The following is a 19863-nucleotide window of genomic DNA, read 5'->3' as shown; positions in this document are numbered from 1 at the left end:
ATATGAAAAAACCCTTCAATGGGGAGAAAAGAACAGCAGAGGAGGGATCCCTCTGATTGTTTTCAACTAAACATAACGTAAATGACGTTAGCTAACTGCCAACTCCCTGAAATCTGAGAGTTGCATTTTGATCTGAATAATAACGTTATTCTACAACATAATCATTTCATTTGGCCCTGAGGGTCAGCCTGTCCTGTATCCAAGTTTAACATTTTATTTAGTTACAGTCTTGAGCTCCCAGGGCCGCCCACAAGCAGTTTCAAATGTACTCTGTGGGAGAAGATGGACATTTGGTGTGAAATTAAGTCTCGATCCTCAAAAAAAAGACCTGAGTAGTGGATGGTTTGATTGTAAAGCTGTTTGATGTGCGAGCTCCACAGGCTCAGGTTTCACTGGTTAATGCAAAACATGCACACGTCACTTTGCGCACGGTTTGACCACATTTAAATAGCTTGAGTACACTTTGCATGTTCGTGGCCTCAGGTGGCGCCACTACAGAACCCTTTAAGACCGATGGTGGCCCTGTGGTCCCACACGTGCCATTTAGAACATTTTAGCAACATCCAGGGTTTCATTTTGCCCTTGGGACCTTTGTTTCATTTCTCCAAGTCCAGAGAAAAACCTTATAAAGGGCATCGTTGATGGTGGCGATCGCAGCATGAAACCCTTACGCTGTGGTGCGGAGCTTTTTCCTCATGCCTGAGATTGCCTGCACGGTCGAATTAAAAGTGTGAGTCTTTGTGTGTGTGTGTCTACTGTGGATTGTGTGTCTACTGTGGATTCTTCGAACACAACCAGAATGTAGTCTTTATGAAGACTTTCTTTCTCTTACCTTTCCGTGTGTTTAGCTGAACGGCATCGAGTTACACCAACGTTTCACTTCATCAATCACACAGCGGGCTCAAACCATAAACACAATCAATCAAGGCGCGGCCTGGCACAGAATGGTCAGCGAGTGATGAATGGAGGGGAGTGGGGGGGTCTGTCGGCAGGGAGCTGAGCATTTCAGGGATTATTGGGAACAACACGAACACTTCGGCGATCCGGAAGACTTCAGCCTGGTTGATTATTTTGTCGGTGTGATCGATCACCGTGAGACGTCCCTCAGGTTTGTGTCACACCATGAAGTCCCCGTAGGGAACGAATGAATGGATACAAAGAGCACAAAGCGCTGCGGATACGCAAATAATAAAATATGATATCTAATCGGAAAATAGAGCCAAATCCATGTTACACCTTAAAAACCAGCACAAGTGGACTTCACACGCCATCGAGGGAGAAAGAAAGAGGCCCGGCAATAAAAACAAACAAACAAACAAACAAACAAACCGGAAGGCCAGAAACAGGGACCACTTAGAGACGTACAACTCTGAGTAGGACAAAAGACGGCCTGGCATGGATGGGTGGGGCTCAAATACAGGTGGGGGCGATTGTAAACTAAACTCAGCTGTGGGGGAAAAAAGGACGAGAAACTAAACAGAGACAGGAAGTACAGTGGTTAAAAAAATAAAACAGGAAGTTATTCTTTTCAATCTCTTAGAGTCGTCACACTAGTCTCATTTATTTAAAATAAAGCAAACACGCAGCAGAACATTCAGTGGAGCAAACGGAAGATCAATTGTAAAAATAAAACAGTAATTGCCTTCAATTATCCACCACTGTGTTGGTAAGAAATATTTGGCTTTCAACCGGAAAAATTGCTTTCATTGGATTATTTTGAGTAATGACGTCATGTTTTTTGAGAAGAGCCATGATGCAACGATTCAAAAAGAATGAACATGCAAACGTTTAGAAAAGCAATCCTTCTGCACAAGCATCTCTGTGCAGTCTGTCATCGCCGCAGCACAACACGCATGCTAATTGTTCCAAGAGAGCTCAAACAGAGGCGGGGGGGGCAATCGATCAGTTTGCTCCTTTAAACTTCTCCGCTGGCTGAGACAAAGCAGCCACACGGTCACTGAAATATCAGGAATATAATCGATTTCATTGACATTTCAGATTTGTTTCCAATGAAATAAAAAGGATTTTATACAGTGGCATTATCTTTTCTGCTTTAGAAACAATAGTTACGTGTGAGTAAATGATGTGACCCGCCCTACCTTGCATATTCTAACTCAAAACTTATGTCACGAGTCATACCTAACCAACCCGACCAACGGACACAACTAGTAATTAGAGGAAGATTGGTGGTCATGTCTTTGAAAGATGAAATTAAGTCAGATGACATCAACATGCATGGTAATTAGCAATATGTTTTTTTTATTGCAGAGAAAGTGACTTTCACCAGAACATCAAGCCCTCGGGAAACGGGTTTCTTCAAGATAAAGGGCATCACTCAAATTGCCAAAAACAACAAGCTTTTCACCCCCTGGGGCCTTTTCCCCCCGCTTTGTGTGTTAATCTGTTGGGTATTTTCAATGGTATTCATCTCTGTCTCCTCGGGTCAAAGTGCATTTCAATCATGATACACAAGTTGCCGAGCCACTCTTCAAACACAAGGCCACAGAGTGCTATCTCCTTCTACTGTAGCCCACTTCCACACACTCGTGTCGGGTGTTTGAGTGTCCGGGTGACGTGGGAGCAGCTGTCAGATGCGCGGCTGGATAAGAAGAGTCTGGTGCGCGCTGTGACAGCCCATCGATGTCCAAGCCGTGGTCCCGGCGCTCCCTGCCAAGGACTGCATAGCGTATCCTCTCAGGTCCGTTATGCTGTGAGTGGCAGTGGCCGAGGCTCCCACGGGAGGCCCAGTAGCATGCTGGGAGAACAATTTAAACTCCACCATCTTGACAGCGTGCCATACTGAACAGCGTGTCAACTGTCTATAAATGGGCTTTATTTTTAATTACATCAAAGTTGGTGGTTTTTACAGCCGCACCAAGCTAATTAGCACAATGGGAACACGAGTGTGCTTTTCATGGAGCCTTAAGAGCCACTTTAGGTAGAATTCAGACTTGGTAGTGGAATCAAATAAAAGACTGTATAGACTCTATACATTGTGCTGTCATCTAGTTTAACAAAATAAAGTAATAATTGGACTAGATGACAGCACAATTGGACTACGATTCTTTGGTTCTTAACACAAATGTGCTACTACTTTGAGGTTGTTGGAGAGGTTTGTTTTCTAGTCAAAAAAACATTATTACTTTATTTTGTTAAATAAAAGTTATTGTTTTAGCTGATATGTTGCGGTGGAAAGAAACTAGAAAATCTCCAGACAATGTCCAAAGTGAAGACAATTCCACCCGCTAGAAAATTTCTAGGGAGGAGATTTGTCAATTCCAGTTTTCTAAAACTGTAAGCTGGGTCGATGTTACGCTGCCACACTAGGCAACAATCTGTTGATGGCTGAAATTCAATGTTACATTACATGTCATTTGGCTAACACTTCAAAGCGATTTACAATAAGTGGATTTCAACCATTGAGATACAACCTCAGAAGAACAAGAAATAAGAAAATGATGGGAGCGTATGACAGAGCCTTGAGGAACTCCAGTAGCAAGTAATCACGCATTCTTTGGGGGGGTCATGTTATAATATTGAGAAAATACCAAACCACCCCCTCAAAATACACCAGAAAATATGTAAAATATATGTTCTCCTTTTATGAACCCTGTCAATGGATCGGTCTCTTGGCTCGCTTGGTTCTCTCAGACCGCTGCCGGGCATCTTTCTCTCCAACGTGCGCTCACTGAGCAACAAACTGGACCAACTTCAGCTGCTGGTGTGGATAGACAAGAGACTTTTCCACATCCTCCATTTTGTGCTTCACGGAGACCTGGTTCTGTGGATCAATACTGGACTCCAGCTGCTCAGAGCGGAGCGTGACACGGAGCTCTCCGGCAAGACGAAGGGTGGAGGAATCTGCTTCTACTCCAACACCAGCTGGTGCAACGACACTGTTCTCCTAATGTAGAATCTTTCATCATTAACTGTAAACCCTCATTCATCCTGGTTGGTGTTCACAGGCCGCCGGCGGGCAACGTGCAGGTGGCACAGCGGACACTCGCCGACCAGATACGGCGTGTGGAGCGGAACAACCTGGACTTCTTGGTTATTGTCCTTGGGGACTTTAACAAAGGAAACCTCCTAAGTACCAAGTTTATTAAATGCCCAACCAGAGAGGAGAACACACTGGATTACTGTTACACCACACCTGCCCACACCAGCTCAATACCCGCTTTAAAAAAAATGATGGGGAAGGGTAATCATTTGGACCCCCCCAATGTCTAAACAATGGTTACGCCCTTGTCCAGTAGTAAGAGGACAAGATTCCGACACAGATCCGCTCCAAGTTACCCGGTAGGTGCGACAAAAGTAGGACGTGAGAAGGGAGAGAGCAGAGCCTGAGACAAGTTCCTGAAGGGAGGAGATAAGGATCTGGTGGTTTATTGTATCAAATACAGCAGAAGGTCAGAAGGACCAGAAGGATGAGGACAGAGAAGAAAGAGGCGGCAATGACAGTGTGGAGTTGCTCTGAGACAGCGAGGAGAGCAGTCTCTGTGGAATGGCCCGCCTTGAAGCCTGACTGGTGGGGGTCAACTCAATGCTGAGTTAGAGAGGAATGTGGCTCCACACATGCGCCATTTTTTTCAAACTTGCAGTTGGACAGACGGATGTCATGATGTCATTGGTGGAGTTAGACTCCGCTTGCTGTTTGCCGTGTAGTTTTCTGTGATAGCATTTAGCTTCAAAGGATTGTTCAAAATTAGCACTGTGCACAGCGAGGAGTGGATAACTCTAAACAAACCGCTTGGAGACACTTGGGTATGTCAAGAGGGAAGAGCACACGTAATTCCGAGAGAATCTGGTCGATTTTCTAAATGAAACGTTTTTCAGAATGATAAATGATATATTCTGTCTTTGGTGCGGCCCTGTACCAAATGGCCCACGGACCGGTCTTCTTTCTGAGAAGGTGTGATGTACAGAGCAGAAACCTTATCAAACATACCCTATTCGGAGAGTACAGCAAATATGAAGAAGAAGAAAAGGCAAAACAGAGACTTTGGGTTGTCATTGATTTATTCAGAAGTAGCTTTCGAACATAGCACAAACACACCATTAAAAAAGTACAGTACAGCTTCAGAGGCGTTCAACGCTGTAGAAACCCCGGCCTGACCTAGAGAGGAGCTGATCATCTGGAGTCTGGGAACACGGCAGTTGTTAAGGGCAGTAAGTGATCTATTCGGAAGCACTTTGAGCCGCATTCAAAAGCAGCGCACCAGGTCAAGGCCTAATGTGCTCCCCTTCCTTTCATTATGAACGCATCCAACCAGCATCCTGGATGAGAAACCGAAGGGTATTTTTATTGTTTAACTTTGTGCTACCAGAAAGAAGAAAGCCAGAGCAGTGGAAGTTACAGTCGTTACAGTGCAAAACACAGACAGCAGAGGATTTCTTCATCAAAGTATGGGCACGGACATTAACATATCTTCGGATGAATCAGATATCTACGCGTCTCTTTGCTCACTGAGAAACGTGTAGCTCTCACCCTCAAATCCACAAACACGCGGTTGCTCACTTCTAACTCTTGTCTTTCACCATTATTATCAAAACAACCACAAGAATAAAACCCATGACCGGAATAATCGGCTTAGAGTCGCGTTAATTATATTGATCCAACATTTTTTTTAATCTTTAGTCTCCTTTCACAGAAAGTCCTGTGTTCATAAACATATTGAGGAGAGAGCTCTGTTTGTCTGACTTCAGCAAAGTAATGAGAAGGAGAACTCTCCTTAATTTCAGGACCAGGTTGCTTGGTTTATGTTTTCAAATTCTATCAGGCTCCAGAGACTAAACGCTATAGTATCTTTAGGTAAAACTTTAACTGCAAAGATTGAGTGAATTGTAGCATAGAAAGTAATCATTAGCTGAACTGATTAATGAGACGCTGTCAACTCTGTTATGAATACAACATCATCAAGAGGATAAACACAAATTTACACTGGAAGTAATAAAGCAATGTTTCATGAGTGATAAGGAGACATTATCTCCTGTAAGCACATTGAATTTCATCATCAAATTAGTTTTCATGTGTTTCACCTCTCAAGATTTATTAACTTACAATATGGGAATGATTATCATGCTTTCCCATCTGTAAGAACATCAAACCCCTTTTCAATTTCATGGACTAGTAATGTATGACATGTTTCAAAGATTACATTATTACATTTCCTGAGTGTTAGGAATTTAAGAAGTGCACCCCTAGCGGTGAGAAGTATGTTACATGTAGCAATGTTTAGTGTAGAATTGTAGTTTGTGTAATGTTAGATAGTAGAGATTACATTTGTATGTTGAATGAAGTGAATGCATTATAGTCAATACCAATTTACAGTCATGTACAGTCATGTGCAATTGGATGCAAAGTATTGCACCAGATAAACTGTGATAAACCAATAAGTACTGTGATCTTATATGTTGTGTTGTAATTGAAGTGTACTAGTTATAAGATGAAGACAAACCATGTATACTGTGTTAAATTCACTCATTGAGGCATAATGCCAAAATGTTTCTACATAGAATGCATTGGATTGTGAGGGAGAGATAAGACAGAGAGGGGTTTCAGATTCAAACGTGACAGTTCACACCTGTATGTGAGAAGGAGGAGGAGACACGTTGAAGAAGGAGCCAATGACATTCGAATACACCCAAAAGACAACGCCCCGGGAGTTTTCGAATTATCGAACCGGGAGAGGAACAGTTAGAATTTTCTGCAGCCGTTCTGATAAGTCACCTTTGACTTGGTCGGAGAATTCTCTATTTCGCGAAATATATTACTATTCACATTGTATTTCCCTTTGTAATTGTAGGCCTTACTCTGTTTAGTTATTAAATACTTTTTGATTTTTAAAACCTGAGCTAGTCGACTCTTTGATTCACCGTTTCCTCCCCGGACGAGAACAAATGGAAGGTGGTCTCCCTCCGGCCTTCAGAACCCAACATGAGACAACAGAATGTTTCTCTAAAGAGCTGCACGAACATACATTAAACGTGAAACCTTTCCTTCCCCAAAGGTACACAATGAAACTGCTTTTGTTTCAGTAGGATTTTATGTCTTAGCGGGATTATTCTCTTTGAGTGATTAATAAAATAAAAATAGAAATAAATAAAATGTGAGCGGTGATGCCCGGATTACAGTGTCTCAGACCGCAGTGAATTCCGATCCAACGGGTCCGGAGGTGCGCCTGGCGCCGGTCACTGACCCCTCCCCCTCCAGGGCCTCAGCTGCGATCAGGCCCTGCAGCCGAAGGTTGAGGATGGAGTCGGCGATGATGCGAGCAGTTTTCTTCTGGTAACCGCCGGACGTCACCATGAGTATGGGGACGCCACGTCGCCTGGCGGCCCTGAATACGATCTCATCTCTCTTCACAATGCCCTGACGGAGAAGGACGAGAGGAGAGGCTTTGTAAGAGGCCTTGGGCGGAAGAGCCAAGGATTCACGCAATATCATGTCGTCATCATCATACGTGTGCTGGGGACTTTAGGAAGTACATGCTTGCTTACATCAGCAACACGGGACGACACTTGTTCATAGAAAAACTCAAAACCCAGAGCAACTGGTGTTTGGCACAATTAATGACACTGAGTGTCCTCGGGAGATCCGCGGTGTTTGTTTTGGGGTGACGAGAGCAATGCGGCACGTGACCTAAATCACAAATCCTGAAATGGCCCACCTATGCAGAATAATCAAAAAAACAAAATTCTGGAAATCTCTAAAAATTCAAAAAATCAACCTTTGCGGAGAGGATATATACATATTGTGCTTTGATCTGGTAGCGGTTTGTAGCCCTAATATTATAATTCCAAGTTCCTGAAAGTTCTTCTTATTTCACTCTAACCTCAAACTTTTTCATTTGAGCAGCGTGCCATCTTCATTTAGTCGACATATGAACTTATATTTACCCATCTGGACAAAACCTCACAAGGGTTACCTTTATTTTGACGCCCAGATCGTTCAAATAGATCTTACGGTTCCACTTTTTTTAAACATGGGTAGGACATTTTTGAGCAGGGGCCTAAAAACCGGCTTGGTACTAAAGAGGTTGAAAAGGAAAAGTTAATGAGCTTGCGCGTCTGGCTTTCCATCCGCTGGTCAAAGCTAACAGGGTCACCTGCGGCTTTGGTGACAGTTCTTCTTGGTTAAGGTTTTGATGGTTAAATGTCTCATATAATTCCTGGGTTCAAAATATCAAACCAATCAAACAACATTTTTACTGGAATTTAATCTGGCTGCTGGCAAACGTCTCGATTGAATGTCAGAACAGCTCGTGTCCAAAATCTCATGATAATGGAGCAATTTGTAGCATAATGACGGTTTGTTCTGCACGACAGAAACACATGTTCAACCACAACTTCATGTAACAACTACTGAAGCTGCATCAGGAGGGTTTTATTCTTCCAAGTCACAAATTAGCTCTGCAACCCACACCCACCCACATCTGCAATAAATCCGGATCTGGCTCATGCAGATCAGGCCCTTGTATGCTTTTAGAGTCACGACGAATTAGCTGGACCAAGTGGTCACATGACCCAACACCACTGAGCCTGCCTCTTCCACAACAAGATGTGTCCTCTCCCAGCACGCACCCACACAGAAAACATCTTTACCTTTGTATCTGTATGTAATGACATGTGAAATAAACCGAAATGACGTTGGGAGTCATTATTGAGGGAACTTGGTCTGATTACCTGGTTTAATAATGCCAGTGGTTCTCTCTCTCACCACCAGAGTAACCACTGAGCGTTCATAGTTCATTTTGGAAGGATGCAGTGGGACCAAGAGATGACGTGAATCTTCAAAGACTCAAAGCTGTTTCAACCCTCTATTGATTTGAATCAATGAATGCAAAAGCTGACAAACTGTCGGAGACACTTTGATTTTATTCCCCGCAGTACGCCGTTGTTCGAGCAGAAGTTCGAGCCTCTGTTGAAGGAACGTACCACCCTGCCGTGGGAGGCTCAGGCGAACCCCGAACTAGCCCTTTCACCAGGAGTATTGCAACATCAAGAAATCTACACAGCTACATCTAGCAGCTGCTGGACTGAGATGACCTGCGGTGAGCTACACATCTGTCCATCACGTGGACTATTTCAGGGGACACCAGTCAGACTGAGGTCTGCAGTCGGGAACGCTGAAGCAACGCGCTTTTTCGCCTCACATGGGTCCCATTAGAAAAGTTTTGTAATGATGAAACACTGAAACGCTGAAAGTGATTGTTCTACTTTAACACTGAAAAGTGCCGACGCAGCACCTCTGGGGATATGGAGAGTCCGCCGAGGGGGTCTCCGTCCAAGACGTCCGTCCCCGCGTTGTAGACCAGGATGTCGGGGCGGACTTCATTCAGCGCCCCGTCGGTGTGCAGCTCTACTTTCTGCAGGTACTCGGAGTCCTCGGTGCCCCAGTCTAGCTCCACCTTCCTCTTTATGGCTCCTGGCGATAGCAAGAAACGGAGGAGTCACAAACACCTTCATGTGTACGAAGGGATGAACAGAATAAAGGCTTAAAAAGTTCATTTCTGCAAGGTGAATTCCTATATAATGTGCAATGTGTTTCTCTATCTATAGAACGCCCAGCTGTGTAAATCTACAGCAATCCTTCCCTTAATTAATACCTGTGTTTCCAATAATTAATGGCAAAAAAAAGGTTAATTAGGGTACTGAATGTTTTAAAATTCAAAAAGTTAAGAAAAGACCAACGCAATAGCTGTGAAACAGATTTCAGGGCAGTTTTAGAATAAGACTTAAAAGAAGAAGAAAAAAAAGTTTCCAAAAGGTCCAAGCTTTGGTCTTTGAAAGCACAAGGAAAAAGGAAGACATTTTTTTTAATCTTGAAAAAGCCAGGATGTAAATGTTATGTCACTTCATTAAGGTTCACGTATTAAACGAGGTGCAGGGAGGAAGAAGAGAAGAGAATTTTCTAATTCAACCCAGGCGTACTCGTAACATGTGGTCGCTCTCGGATCAGCTTTAACGCATTGACAGATTAGCGTGCTGTCGATGCTTGGATCTGGTGTAATGTATATATATATACTGTCATAAAAATTATTTTTAGGAATTCAAAACTCACGTTTGGCATAACCGTCCCCAGGATATATGTAGCGGTTATACACATCCATGATGTACACCCGCCCGTCGTTCAAGAAATCACGCTCGTGTCCGTTTCCCTGGAAACACAACACTCATGAACAGAAAGAAAGAAAGAAAGAAAAGCACTTTGATGCCGTCTGTGCTTCCAAACATCACCATTGGCAACCCGAATCGAGCAAATCGGTCTTTCACTCTGGTGTGTGACACAAAGCAGGCCAGGGTTCACACAGGTGTCTCTCAGACACACACGCACACCGACTGAGTGGCACCACATCGGGGACCAATAGTCTGTTGACTGAAGGTGCTGTATTACACATTCAAATGACTTGACTTACTTAATACTGCTTATTGGCTTTCTTGCTACTGGTGAAGATTTGAAGATCAATCCAGGAGGATTTAAGATTATTTTTAGCATAAAGACCGGAATTTGGACACCCTCAAGTGAAATTAGTTTTAAAAGTGGTCACAAATACATTATCATAGATTATTGTGATTATTATTGATTATGATTCTACAAAAATAGACATCATGAAATTTGTGTGGAAACTTAAACTTCTCAGATCTCTTTTTGCTAATAAAACGCTTCCTGATTTGCGGCGTTATTGTAACAAACATTCCTACAACAGACCGAAGTAACAATAAGGATGAGTTGGATTAATCCGTTTTTCCCCCATTGGCCCTACATTAGCAGCAAATCTACACGTGTGGGCATTAGAACAATTCCAGACGCAGATTGCTGTGTGGTTCCATTTCATAGGTTCAGTAGGCAGAGCTGCCTCTGACATTCTTAAGCAATGGATAACAATATATATGCCTTTGTGTCATAATCTGGACAGCAGTATATATAGTCCATATAAAGGGTAAATATCACTATGTGTATTCTAATGGATGTAATGTACTAACTACATGGATGAAAAAACTCATTCATTGTGCACTGAAGGCTCGGACTGGCTCCGCCTCTGAGAGACAGCCGGAGACTCTAAATGAGCTCAGCCTGCAGTCTCATCCTCGTCCACACATACTGTACAATGAAAGATCGCCGTCTCACAGCCATTTGTTAGTGTCAGCCGAAAGGCTTCAGTCCCAGCTCCAAACTGGCCTTTAGCAGGTTCTAACATATGTGGGGTCTTAAATGTTAGAACCATCTATCAAGACTTAACAAATCGAAATGGAAAAAGGGCTCAGTTTTTTATTTGTTTGACTGGATTAGAACATATCGTGGAGCGTTCATGCACTCCCGTGCACCTCATTACAGAATTACATTACATGTCATTTAGCTGAAGCTTATCCAAAGCAACTAACATTGCATTTTAACCCATGGTTTACATTTGACTGGGGAGCAATTATGGGTTAGGTGTCTTGCTCAGGGAACCTTCCATATGGCACATGGACCAGCGGCATCCTGCAGGATGACGAACCAATAGGAGCTCCATGTTTTCACATGGCTCGCAGCCATGTTCCTCCGTCAGCCCTCCAGGTGACAAAGGATTGTGGGTAGACGAGGTCATCACTATGGTGACGTGATCTCGATGTAATCTTCCCTTTGCGAGCATGTGTTGGATCTCTGACTCTTCTCTCCCTCGGTCCGGCCTTTCCTTCTGCTCTTCAGCAGGATGCATCCAGCCTCCAAAGACTGAGGCCTGCTATGGTGCCAAGAACGAAAGCTCAATGCACATGAGTTGCGTTTTTCATTTTTGTCACTTTATTAGGTGACATCCAGTAAATCTCCCTGTCATCACATGAACCCTGTTCTCATCTCGTGCTCCTTTCCCACTCTCATCTGTTCTTCAGCCAGATGACGCGATCACACAGTAAGAGGTTGTACGCTGACAGTGTCATTAATACCAGCGCAATTAAGTGATTTCTTCTTACCTGCACTGTCATCCAATAATAGCTTTCTTCAAAATGGAATTTTAGCACCTTCATGTGCACATACGATCAGTGCTGGAGGGAAATGGACTCAATGGAAGCATTCTTCTCTCAGTGGTCCTCTATGCTGACAGAGGAAGCTCAGTCTTCCAGCCCCCAGAGCTGTGCCGGCAGCGGCTGCATGTACTGTACCAACAGAAGAAAAGGCTCCACACACTGTTTGCACAGACCGCCCGGTGTTTAAAGGGGATCTGAGTGTAGGAATAAAATGCACTGGTTACGCCATCCAGCACACCTTCCTATAACTTATCCATCCATCCATCTTCAAACCGCTTATCCTGCACTCAGGGTCGCGGGGGGGCTGGAGTCTATCCCAGCCAACTGCGGGCGAGAGACGGGGTGCACCCTGGATCAGTCGCCAGCCAATCGCAAGGCAACACAACCATTCACACTCACATCCATACACCTACGGGCAATTTAGAGTTCCCATTCAACCTAATCCCCAGAGGATGTCTTTGGGCTGTGGGAGGAAGAGAGAGAGCGAACCCATGCAGACTCCACACAGAAAGGCCACTGGGTGGAGTGGAACGCAGGACCTTCTTGCTGTGAGGCGACAGCGCTAAGCACCACACCACCGTGCTGCCCGGCAACGAGATCGTGATCTGTTATTAAGGGGAGGAGTCGTTTCACTGCCAGCCTCAAAAAGGACAGCTTTGATGCTCCACAGCTATGAAAACGTGTCCCCTCATTTGGTGTTTTCATATCCCTCTGTGTGCAGAAACATATTAGCAGTGTGTGAACCAACGCTCCCATTCCTTTCAATGGGTCCACCCCCAGAGTCAGACCCCCCCCCCCCAAAAAAATACCTTTGAGGTGAAAAGGTTTAACTTTGAACCCAACGCACCATCCCCTGGCAATGAGCTGCTGCTGTTACTACTCTTACCAAGAGATAATTGACAGGGAGGTGGAAGCATCTCATCAATGGTTAGCCATTATTAAACATTCAAAGAACCATTCAATAAGCCATCTCATTGGCTCTCCGTGCCAAAGGCTACACGCCACCACCAATGCAGCGCCGCAGTGTTTTTGTAGCAATATAAATAATTCAGTGAGCTTGTCAGTGGTAACAACCTGCTATCATTATGACTCTCCACTGATTATTCATCAAACTTAGGTTTAGAAATACTTAATCTGATATGTGCCACTGTAGTAGTAGTAGTATTCATATTTTGTGCCGATGGCAAGGTGGACTATCTCTCTCTTTGATGGGGTAAAGTGTAACATTGAGTTGTGTTGCACGGAGGTAAAAACGTATCAGTGCTTTGTCACACTCACCGTATACACTGCTCACAAAAGGGGAGCCATATGCCTTCACAGCGGGGATCTAGTCGCGCTTGTTATGAATCGGACCGAAGGTGTTTCATCACAGTGTTTTTGCTGACTGGGTGAATAAGCAACCCAGCTGTCTAGGCCATAATCTGAATTCCCATGTGGACAAGACAACTTGTGCAATTTTACTGCTTATCCCCAATATTTCTCTCTTGCCCAATCATCTGCAGAGAGGGGCACTTCAGAACCATCGCCACGCAGATTTGTTCATTTTTCTTATTTACTCAGCAATTGATCAGTTATTTGTTTCAATAGAAAGAGGCACACTGTTACCAATGAGCGATCAATACGCATTTCTTTCTGCTAGTAGTTCAGACAGTTCAGATTTCTTTAGATCAAGACTTTCATTTTTGGGAAAGGTTTTAATTTATTTGATACATTTCATTTGACTTTGCTAGATTCAAAACACCCCACTCGATTAATCATTGTTAAAACGGGGAATTTATCACGACATCTTTTGATAACCGAAGTCCGAAGAGAGTGAGGTAATGCCATGGGCTCACCTGATGAGCGTCCAGGTCGATGATGGTGGCCCTGGAGATGCCTTCCACTCTCTCGAACAGGAACTGAAAAAGGCGAGACGACACACTCACCGTCTGGACCCACACTGCGGACATTTCATTTAAATGGAGCAGATTTGCAGAAATGTCTGCTTTAACGGCTGCAGGGTATGAACATGTGTTATTTACGGTTGATCGCCTGGTTGATCACGCCCCCCCCCCACACACCTTTGCTGTTTGCTCTCTTTTTAAGTATTGCTAGGCAACACCTGGATGAGTTCTGATGTTATATTTACACAAAGCATGCACTACTAGCCTTCTAATACTTAATAGTTCAGTTCTATTGAATGCACTAAGCCTGCTGGCTGCTTCCAGGTCAGATCATGGTGACCACGGTGGATAAAGTCCCAATTTCCCAATGAGAGTGCAACTCAAGGGCCAGAAAACGCGCAGAACTCTAATTGAACAATTACATCAAAAAGGCCCCGGGCTGGCGAAATACACTGTGCCCTATCAGATGATCAGTATTTAGTTACCCGCCATAAGCTATAGACCCCAGCAGAGCGAAGAAGCCAGGGCAATTTAACTATCTACTACTGTATCTTAGTGCTACTCATTATGTCTTTGGTCTTGGCCTGTGTTGGAGCCGACGCCGTTGGGCATCCGCCTTACTTTGATGGCCAGAGTGATGTCGGCGTAGGCGCAGAAGCCCCCTCCCTTATCGCTGGAGCAGTGGTGGAAGCCTCCTCCTGGGGAACAGGAAAACCACCGGCTCAACGTCAGGGTCAGCAGACGGGCCCAACGGGTCACTGCACAACCCAAACGGTTCCATCCTTTCAAAGCGGCTGTTCTTGAGTTTAATGCGCCGTGTGGAAATGCTGCTGTGCCCCCATGGGGGGTTTTCACACCAGAATGTTACCGCTGAAATGCGACTGAAATGTTTGTGGAGGGCCGATGGGAACTTCTGTGAATCTTTTTTTTTCTTCAAATTGGGATGAAAACCATTAATTGAGGTTAGGAGTTATACTCCCCTGTGCCCTGCGATGCTCGTGTTCATTAAGCCAGAGGAAAGAGTGGAATACTAATAAAGGCCAGTAAGTATGATTACCATTCATTGGCTGGCCTCCATAAACAGCCTCAACCTCCACGTCCTCTGGGGGGGGGGGGTCCACACACTCAATATGCACACGTCAGACACATTTGAGTAGGCTTTTTTTATCTTTATAGTTTATTGATTCCCCCTCAACCCACGCGCTTCATCCACGGAGGGTGCGAAGAAGCTGACTAAGCTGTAAGGTGTGACGCCGCCTTCTTTTCGGTTACCCCGCTTGGCATGAATAGTAAAAGCACGACCCTTGCTTCATTTATCTATTTATTCTTGAGACAAAGACCCGCTCAGCGCGGCCGCTGAAGGGAGGGGAGACGTGTATTCAAACTCTACGGGGGACATTTGGTGAGCCTTGTCTTCGTGGCCGATAAATGGACAGTGCAGAGGGCTTGACCGCCCCTTTGCGTGTTAAAAGTATCTGTACTAGAAACCCACTTACCTACGTTTATAGCCCATCCTCGGTCGACGGCCAGCTTTGCCGCCTGTGGAGGACCAAAGGTTTCTCCGAATCAACCCAGGCAGATGGATGAAGAAAGATAAACCTTTCTGAGCAAAACATTATTCATTTCCCAATTATCCAGGAAAATAGAGCGACAATCTTTGAGACAACAGGAGACGCGTGAGTTCCTGTGTGGTAAAGCTCTCCAAACGGAACATGTAATAAGCAACAACGACTTTATCAGAGCTAAACACTTCGATCACGCTTCAACAAGTCCTGTCTTTTCTGGAGGGGATTTAGTCCGAACACAACGATCACTTACTGTGATGTACTAAATTCACTGCAGTGATGGAATATGTAAAAATGCACATGTGGCTTGTTAAAAGTGCTTAAAAGGTCTTTCCCAGACTGGCAATAAAGCCACGAGGATGTATCGTACGGCTCGGGGTACCGCCCACGGGGGAGTGGTGGTGGTGGTGGTGCGGACGATGGGACCCAACGTGCAAAACGCATCGATATAAAAAAAGCATGCGTGGGGACCTTTCTGTAATTCTCACAATAGCAAAGTCATCCGGCGGGGTTTCACATCTGTGCATTAGGGTCGAGACAAGGGTTAGCCGAGTTCAAGAGGTATTCCATCACGCAAAACAGCATTGATCGATGGCAAAAGTGCATATTTTGTGACGAAGGTAACAGAGACTACACAGGATCACGTCTTCATTTGGTAGCAGTGCTCCAGAACACTATCTCTTTGAAGGCAGATGGAAGGAAAATGGGTGCAAATATGTTATGTTGCGAGCCAGAGACATTTAGGGACATGAAGAGGAAACGTACCATTATTGTTCCTCCAGTCTGTGTCCGCAGAGGCCTCAACACTTTCCGCTGCACGAGGAAATTAGGCAGAAAGATCAGAGGTGGGATTTCTGTGATCCCCGCCACCACCAGTGACCACTGAAAGAGAAACGGAATGAGATTAGACGCCGTGTGCACATGGACCTTTTCTATCCGCTGTCAGGGAAACAAAACCACACATGGCCCCTCGGACCACTGAGCCAAACAGAGGGTTTTAATGTGGGATACAAATGGTGGACTAAAGAAAGACACGACGATGCTGCCGGAGGGCTTACTCCTGAGGCTCGGCTCTCACAGAACAACTGGTACGAGGACGTAAAACCATGAGTTGCCGTGGGACTCATGTTGAGCTGAGGTTTAGTGAACGAGAGGTGACACTGAGAAGAAGCGAAGCTACCTTTAATCTGTTCAGGTAGCGTCGGGTGTGAACCACCAGCAGGTCCTCTTCGGTCGCTTCAAGGGCTTCCACGATGTTCCCGTCAGTGACGAACTGCTCCTCTGAGACCAAAGGCATCGTTTCATTAGGACTTAACCAGAACTAACACTTTTTCAACCACACTAATGGTGCGCTTCCAAAGAGGTTGGACGCCGAGGAACCCGGAGACAACACACGGCAACACGGGGAGAACATGTGACCTAAATACAGACAAAGGCTTTGTTTGGACACACCTTCTCATTCAACCGAATGACTTTTCAATGGAGACGTATGTGACACCAATATTTTATTTTTATTCATAACAGCACAAATCACATCCGACCTTTTTGACTCTGAGTCGAGCCACTTTCATCTGTTGACTTGACAGAAATAGGTTGGATTGTTTGCTTCTGAACAGTCTCGACCTCTGTGCAATCTGAATGTGTAAAAGGAGGAATGTACGAGATATATATACGTTAAGGGTACGCTAATTTGACATTTTCTTATTTATTTTTACTCTACTTTAATCATTTGTATTCATTTTTCTTTCTTTATTATTTATCCAAGTTATTGAACTTACTCAACAAAATTATTATTTATTTTATTATTTATTTTGCAACGCCTGGAATGTACCTGCCCATCTCTCTGGTCACCAGATTTGAATTTAGAACAGTTACACACTTACAATACATGTACGTCTCACTAACTAAAATGTGATCAATGATCGGATCATGACGTTTCACACGTCTTGGGTTGATGACTGTATATTTTGTCAAAAATGTTTTCTTTCTAATATTACACCTGTACGTCACAGTGAATGTCTTATCTCCATTACATCGTCTCTCCACCAGGGGGCACTGACAAGTGTGCTTTTCGTCTGTGAAACGTCTTTCAAAGAACACACATTTAACACATTTAAGGAATCCTAAGTGAAAAGCGGATTGATATTGAACGCGGCAGATTGTTTTACCAGTTGAGCAACAAAAGATATGAAAGCAGACTGAGTGCTGCATTAGGTGACAAATCAATCTAATTATTTATCCATTGAATACTTATGAGTCATAACAAAACTCACTCTTTGAAATATTGTGATTTCGATCTTTACGTCCAAATGAATGATAACTAGTCACCAACTCCTTAACGACCTTGTCAAGTAAAATAAAATACAAACCATTTGGATCAATATGACACAAATAAAGAGCATTTTTGATGGTGTTTAATGTACTTCTGTACACAAGGCAATAATTCAATATTGGTAAAACACTGATGCAATAACTAGCTATCACACTGAACATGACAACTTATTTAACTATGTTTACCAGTTTTGGTCAGTTCAGTGCAGTAGTCTACATTCAGCATCCACAGCGCTTACTCCACTTGATTTGCTATATTTATCTCATTATTTACTTTAAATAACCAAGGGCTGTTGTTATCAGACACTGATTACCTACTTGACTGTTTATCAAAATCCATGGCGCCAGTTTCTTAGATTGATTCTCTAATTGTGCGATGGGCTCATTTGCAAAAATCATCCTCTCTTTTCTGCTACGTCCAGTAACACGGACCACTTATCCTGTCGACTCCCCCCCCGTCCTCAAATCCTGAGCCAGGCCTCATCGACACCGCAGTTGGACACACACTCCCACGGGGAGCTTGCTCTAACGATCTGCGTTCTATTGCTCTGCATCTCCTCTTCTCCAGCAACTACATCTCACCTCTCCACTCTCTCTCTCTCTCTCTCGCTCAGCTTTGTTCCTCTTGCGGTTGACTCCGAGGGAAATGTATGCATCTTACCTTTCAAGAAGTGAATGACTTTCCCCCACTTCCCTGCATCAAACGGGTGGAGCTTTTCAAGGCCCATGAAGGTGATGTTGTAGTCTGGGTGGTACACAATGGGCAGAGATGTTTTTGGGATGCAGGCGTGCAATGCAGTGCAGTGGGAGCTGAAAATAATTATTAATGAATACATTAATAAAATTAAACCACTGCTGCATTTCATTTTACATGGAGCACTTTCCCCTGTGGTTTGACAGGCATTATTGGAAGTGTCTTGCTGTGCTACTCACCTCCTTTTACCTTCATTATCTTCTTTGTGAGCCATGATTTTCCGGCATTGCTACTTTCATCTGGAGGGGAACGAGAAAAAGATTAACACTAAATCAAATATACTGTAAATATTTACTGTAACTCTCTGGTAATTCTCAACTCCGTTTTAAATAAGAATGATTTCATTCTAAAGCAACCTCTGAGGAACTAGTTTATAGAACGTTCCATTAACCTCACAGAAGCAGGTGAACTGGTGATTCGTCCAAATCTCGCGCATGCGCAGTGGCATGTTTACATCTGCACAGACGCAACTGCACGAGGAAGTGTGTGAACCGACAGACACGCGCGCGCACAGCGCTACCGACGATGCGTTATAATTTGGCCGGGACATTATAGAGTCAAAGACAGTACCGTCCCCCCGGCTAACGTGTGAGACAGTCTGCAACGGACCGTGAGACGGGAGACCAGTCGCATCCGGTGTGTCTCACCTGTCACCGCGCGCAGAATGTCGCCGCGTCACCGAACAGCAGCGGGAGATTAACGTTAATTTAACGACCAGAGACGGTGGACGTTTACCCGCCCCGGCAGCCTAAAAGCTCGGTTAAAGAAAACGTTTTGTCAGATTTCCTCTCTCACCGTATCCGCGCTGCTACGTAGGCGGCGTACGTAGAATACGCGCGAGCTCCGTCCCCTTACGACGCACGCGCGTATTGAGAGCGGAACAGGCTGCGCGAGAAATGTCAGATTGGACCTCCTGAAGTCTGTTTTTAACTACATCTCCTTAAACACGTGGAAGAGAGTTGTTCAGTTATTCCTTTCACCTCAAATATTGAGAAATTACCTTTTTTGCGACTTTTCTTTTTGGAAAATCTCATATATGCTGCAGTAAAAATGTCAGATTCTCAGTTTGGATGGAGCCAGAGATGTCCTGACACGCATACACGAGTCATTGTGAGAAATTATTGATTGAAAAGCTTTTCTCAAACCTAATACTCAATGACTCCTTTCTCTGTAGAGATACATAACTTACACTCTCTCAATTGGTACAGTAAAAGTGTGTTGTATTGTGTCTGTAGTGTAAGTCTGTGGCACCTGTTCAGTAGAAACTGACAATTCTCTCCTTTGTGTAATACGTGTGTAATATTCATGAAACAAACAACTT

General features: G+C 44.2%; 1 protein-coding gene across 3 annotated transcripts; it reads right to left on the bottom strand.

Moving 5' to 3' along the window:
• Nucleotides 1–5008: 5008 nt before the first annotated feature.
• hdac11 (histone deacetylase 11) lies at nucleotides 5009–19409 on the bottom strand. 3 transcript variants are annotated; one of them, XM_037490343.2, is made up of 11 exons: nucleotides 19338–19409; nucleotides 18722–18781; nucleotides 18450–18598; nucleotides 16638–16738; nucleotides 16223–16339; nucleotides 15389–15431; nucleotides 14514–14590; nucleotides 13845–13907; nucleotides 10064–10160; nucleotides 9249–9427; nucleotides 5009–7372 (listed from the first exon to the last, which is right to left on the bottom strand). In XM_037490343.2, exons 2-11 carry the CDS (start codon nucleotides 18754–18756, stop codon nucleotides 7139–7141), a joined length of 1095 nt encoding a protein of 364 aa, XP_037346240.1. In that variant the 5' UTR covers nucleotides 18757–18781; nucleotides 19338–19409; the 3' UTR covers nucleotides 5009–7138. The 3 variants fall into 3 exon arrangements, with proteins under 3 accessions (XP_037346240.1, XP_037346241.1, XP_037346244.1); XM_037490344.2 differs by lacking the exon at nucleotides 19338–19409 and adding an exon at nucleotides 19190–19331; XM_037490347.2 differs by lacking the exon at nucleotides 14514–14590 and having other exon boundaries at nucleotides 15393–15431.
• Nucleotides 19410–19863: the final 454 nt, after the last annotated feature.

The sequence above is a fragment of the Pungitius pungitius genome, chromosome 8, assembly GCF_949316345.1.
Source record: "Pungitius pungitius chromosome 8, fPunPun2.1, whole genome shotgun sequence".
NCBI lineage: Eukaryota > Metazoa > Chordata > Actinopteri > Perciformes > Gasterosteidae > Pungitius > Pungitius pungitius.
Note: the sequence above shows the minus strand (reverse complement) of the source record. Positions and strands in the feature narration are given on the sequence as shown.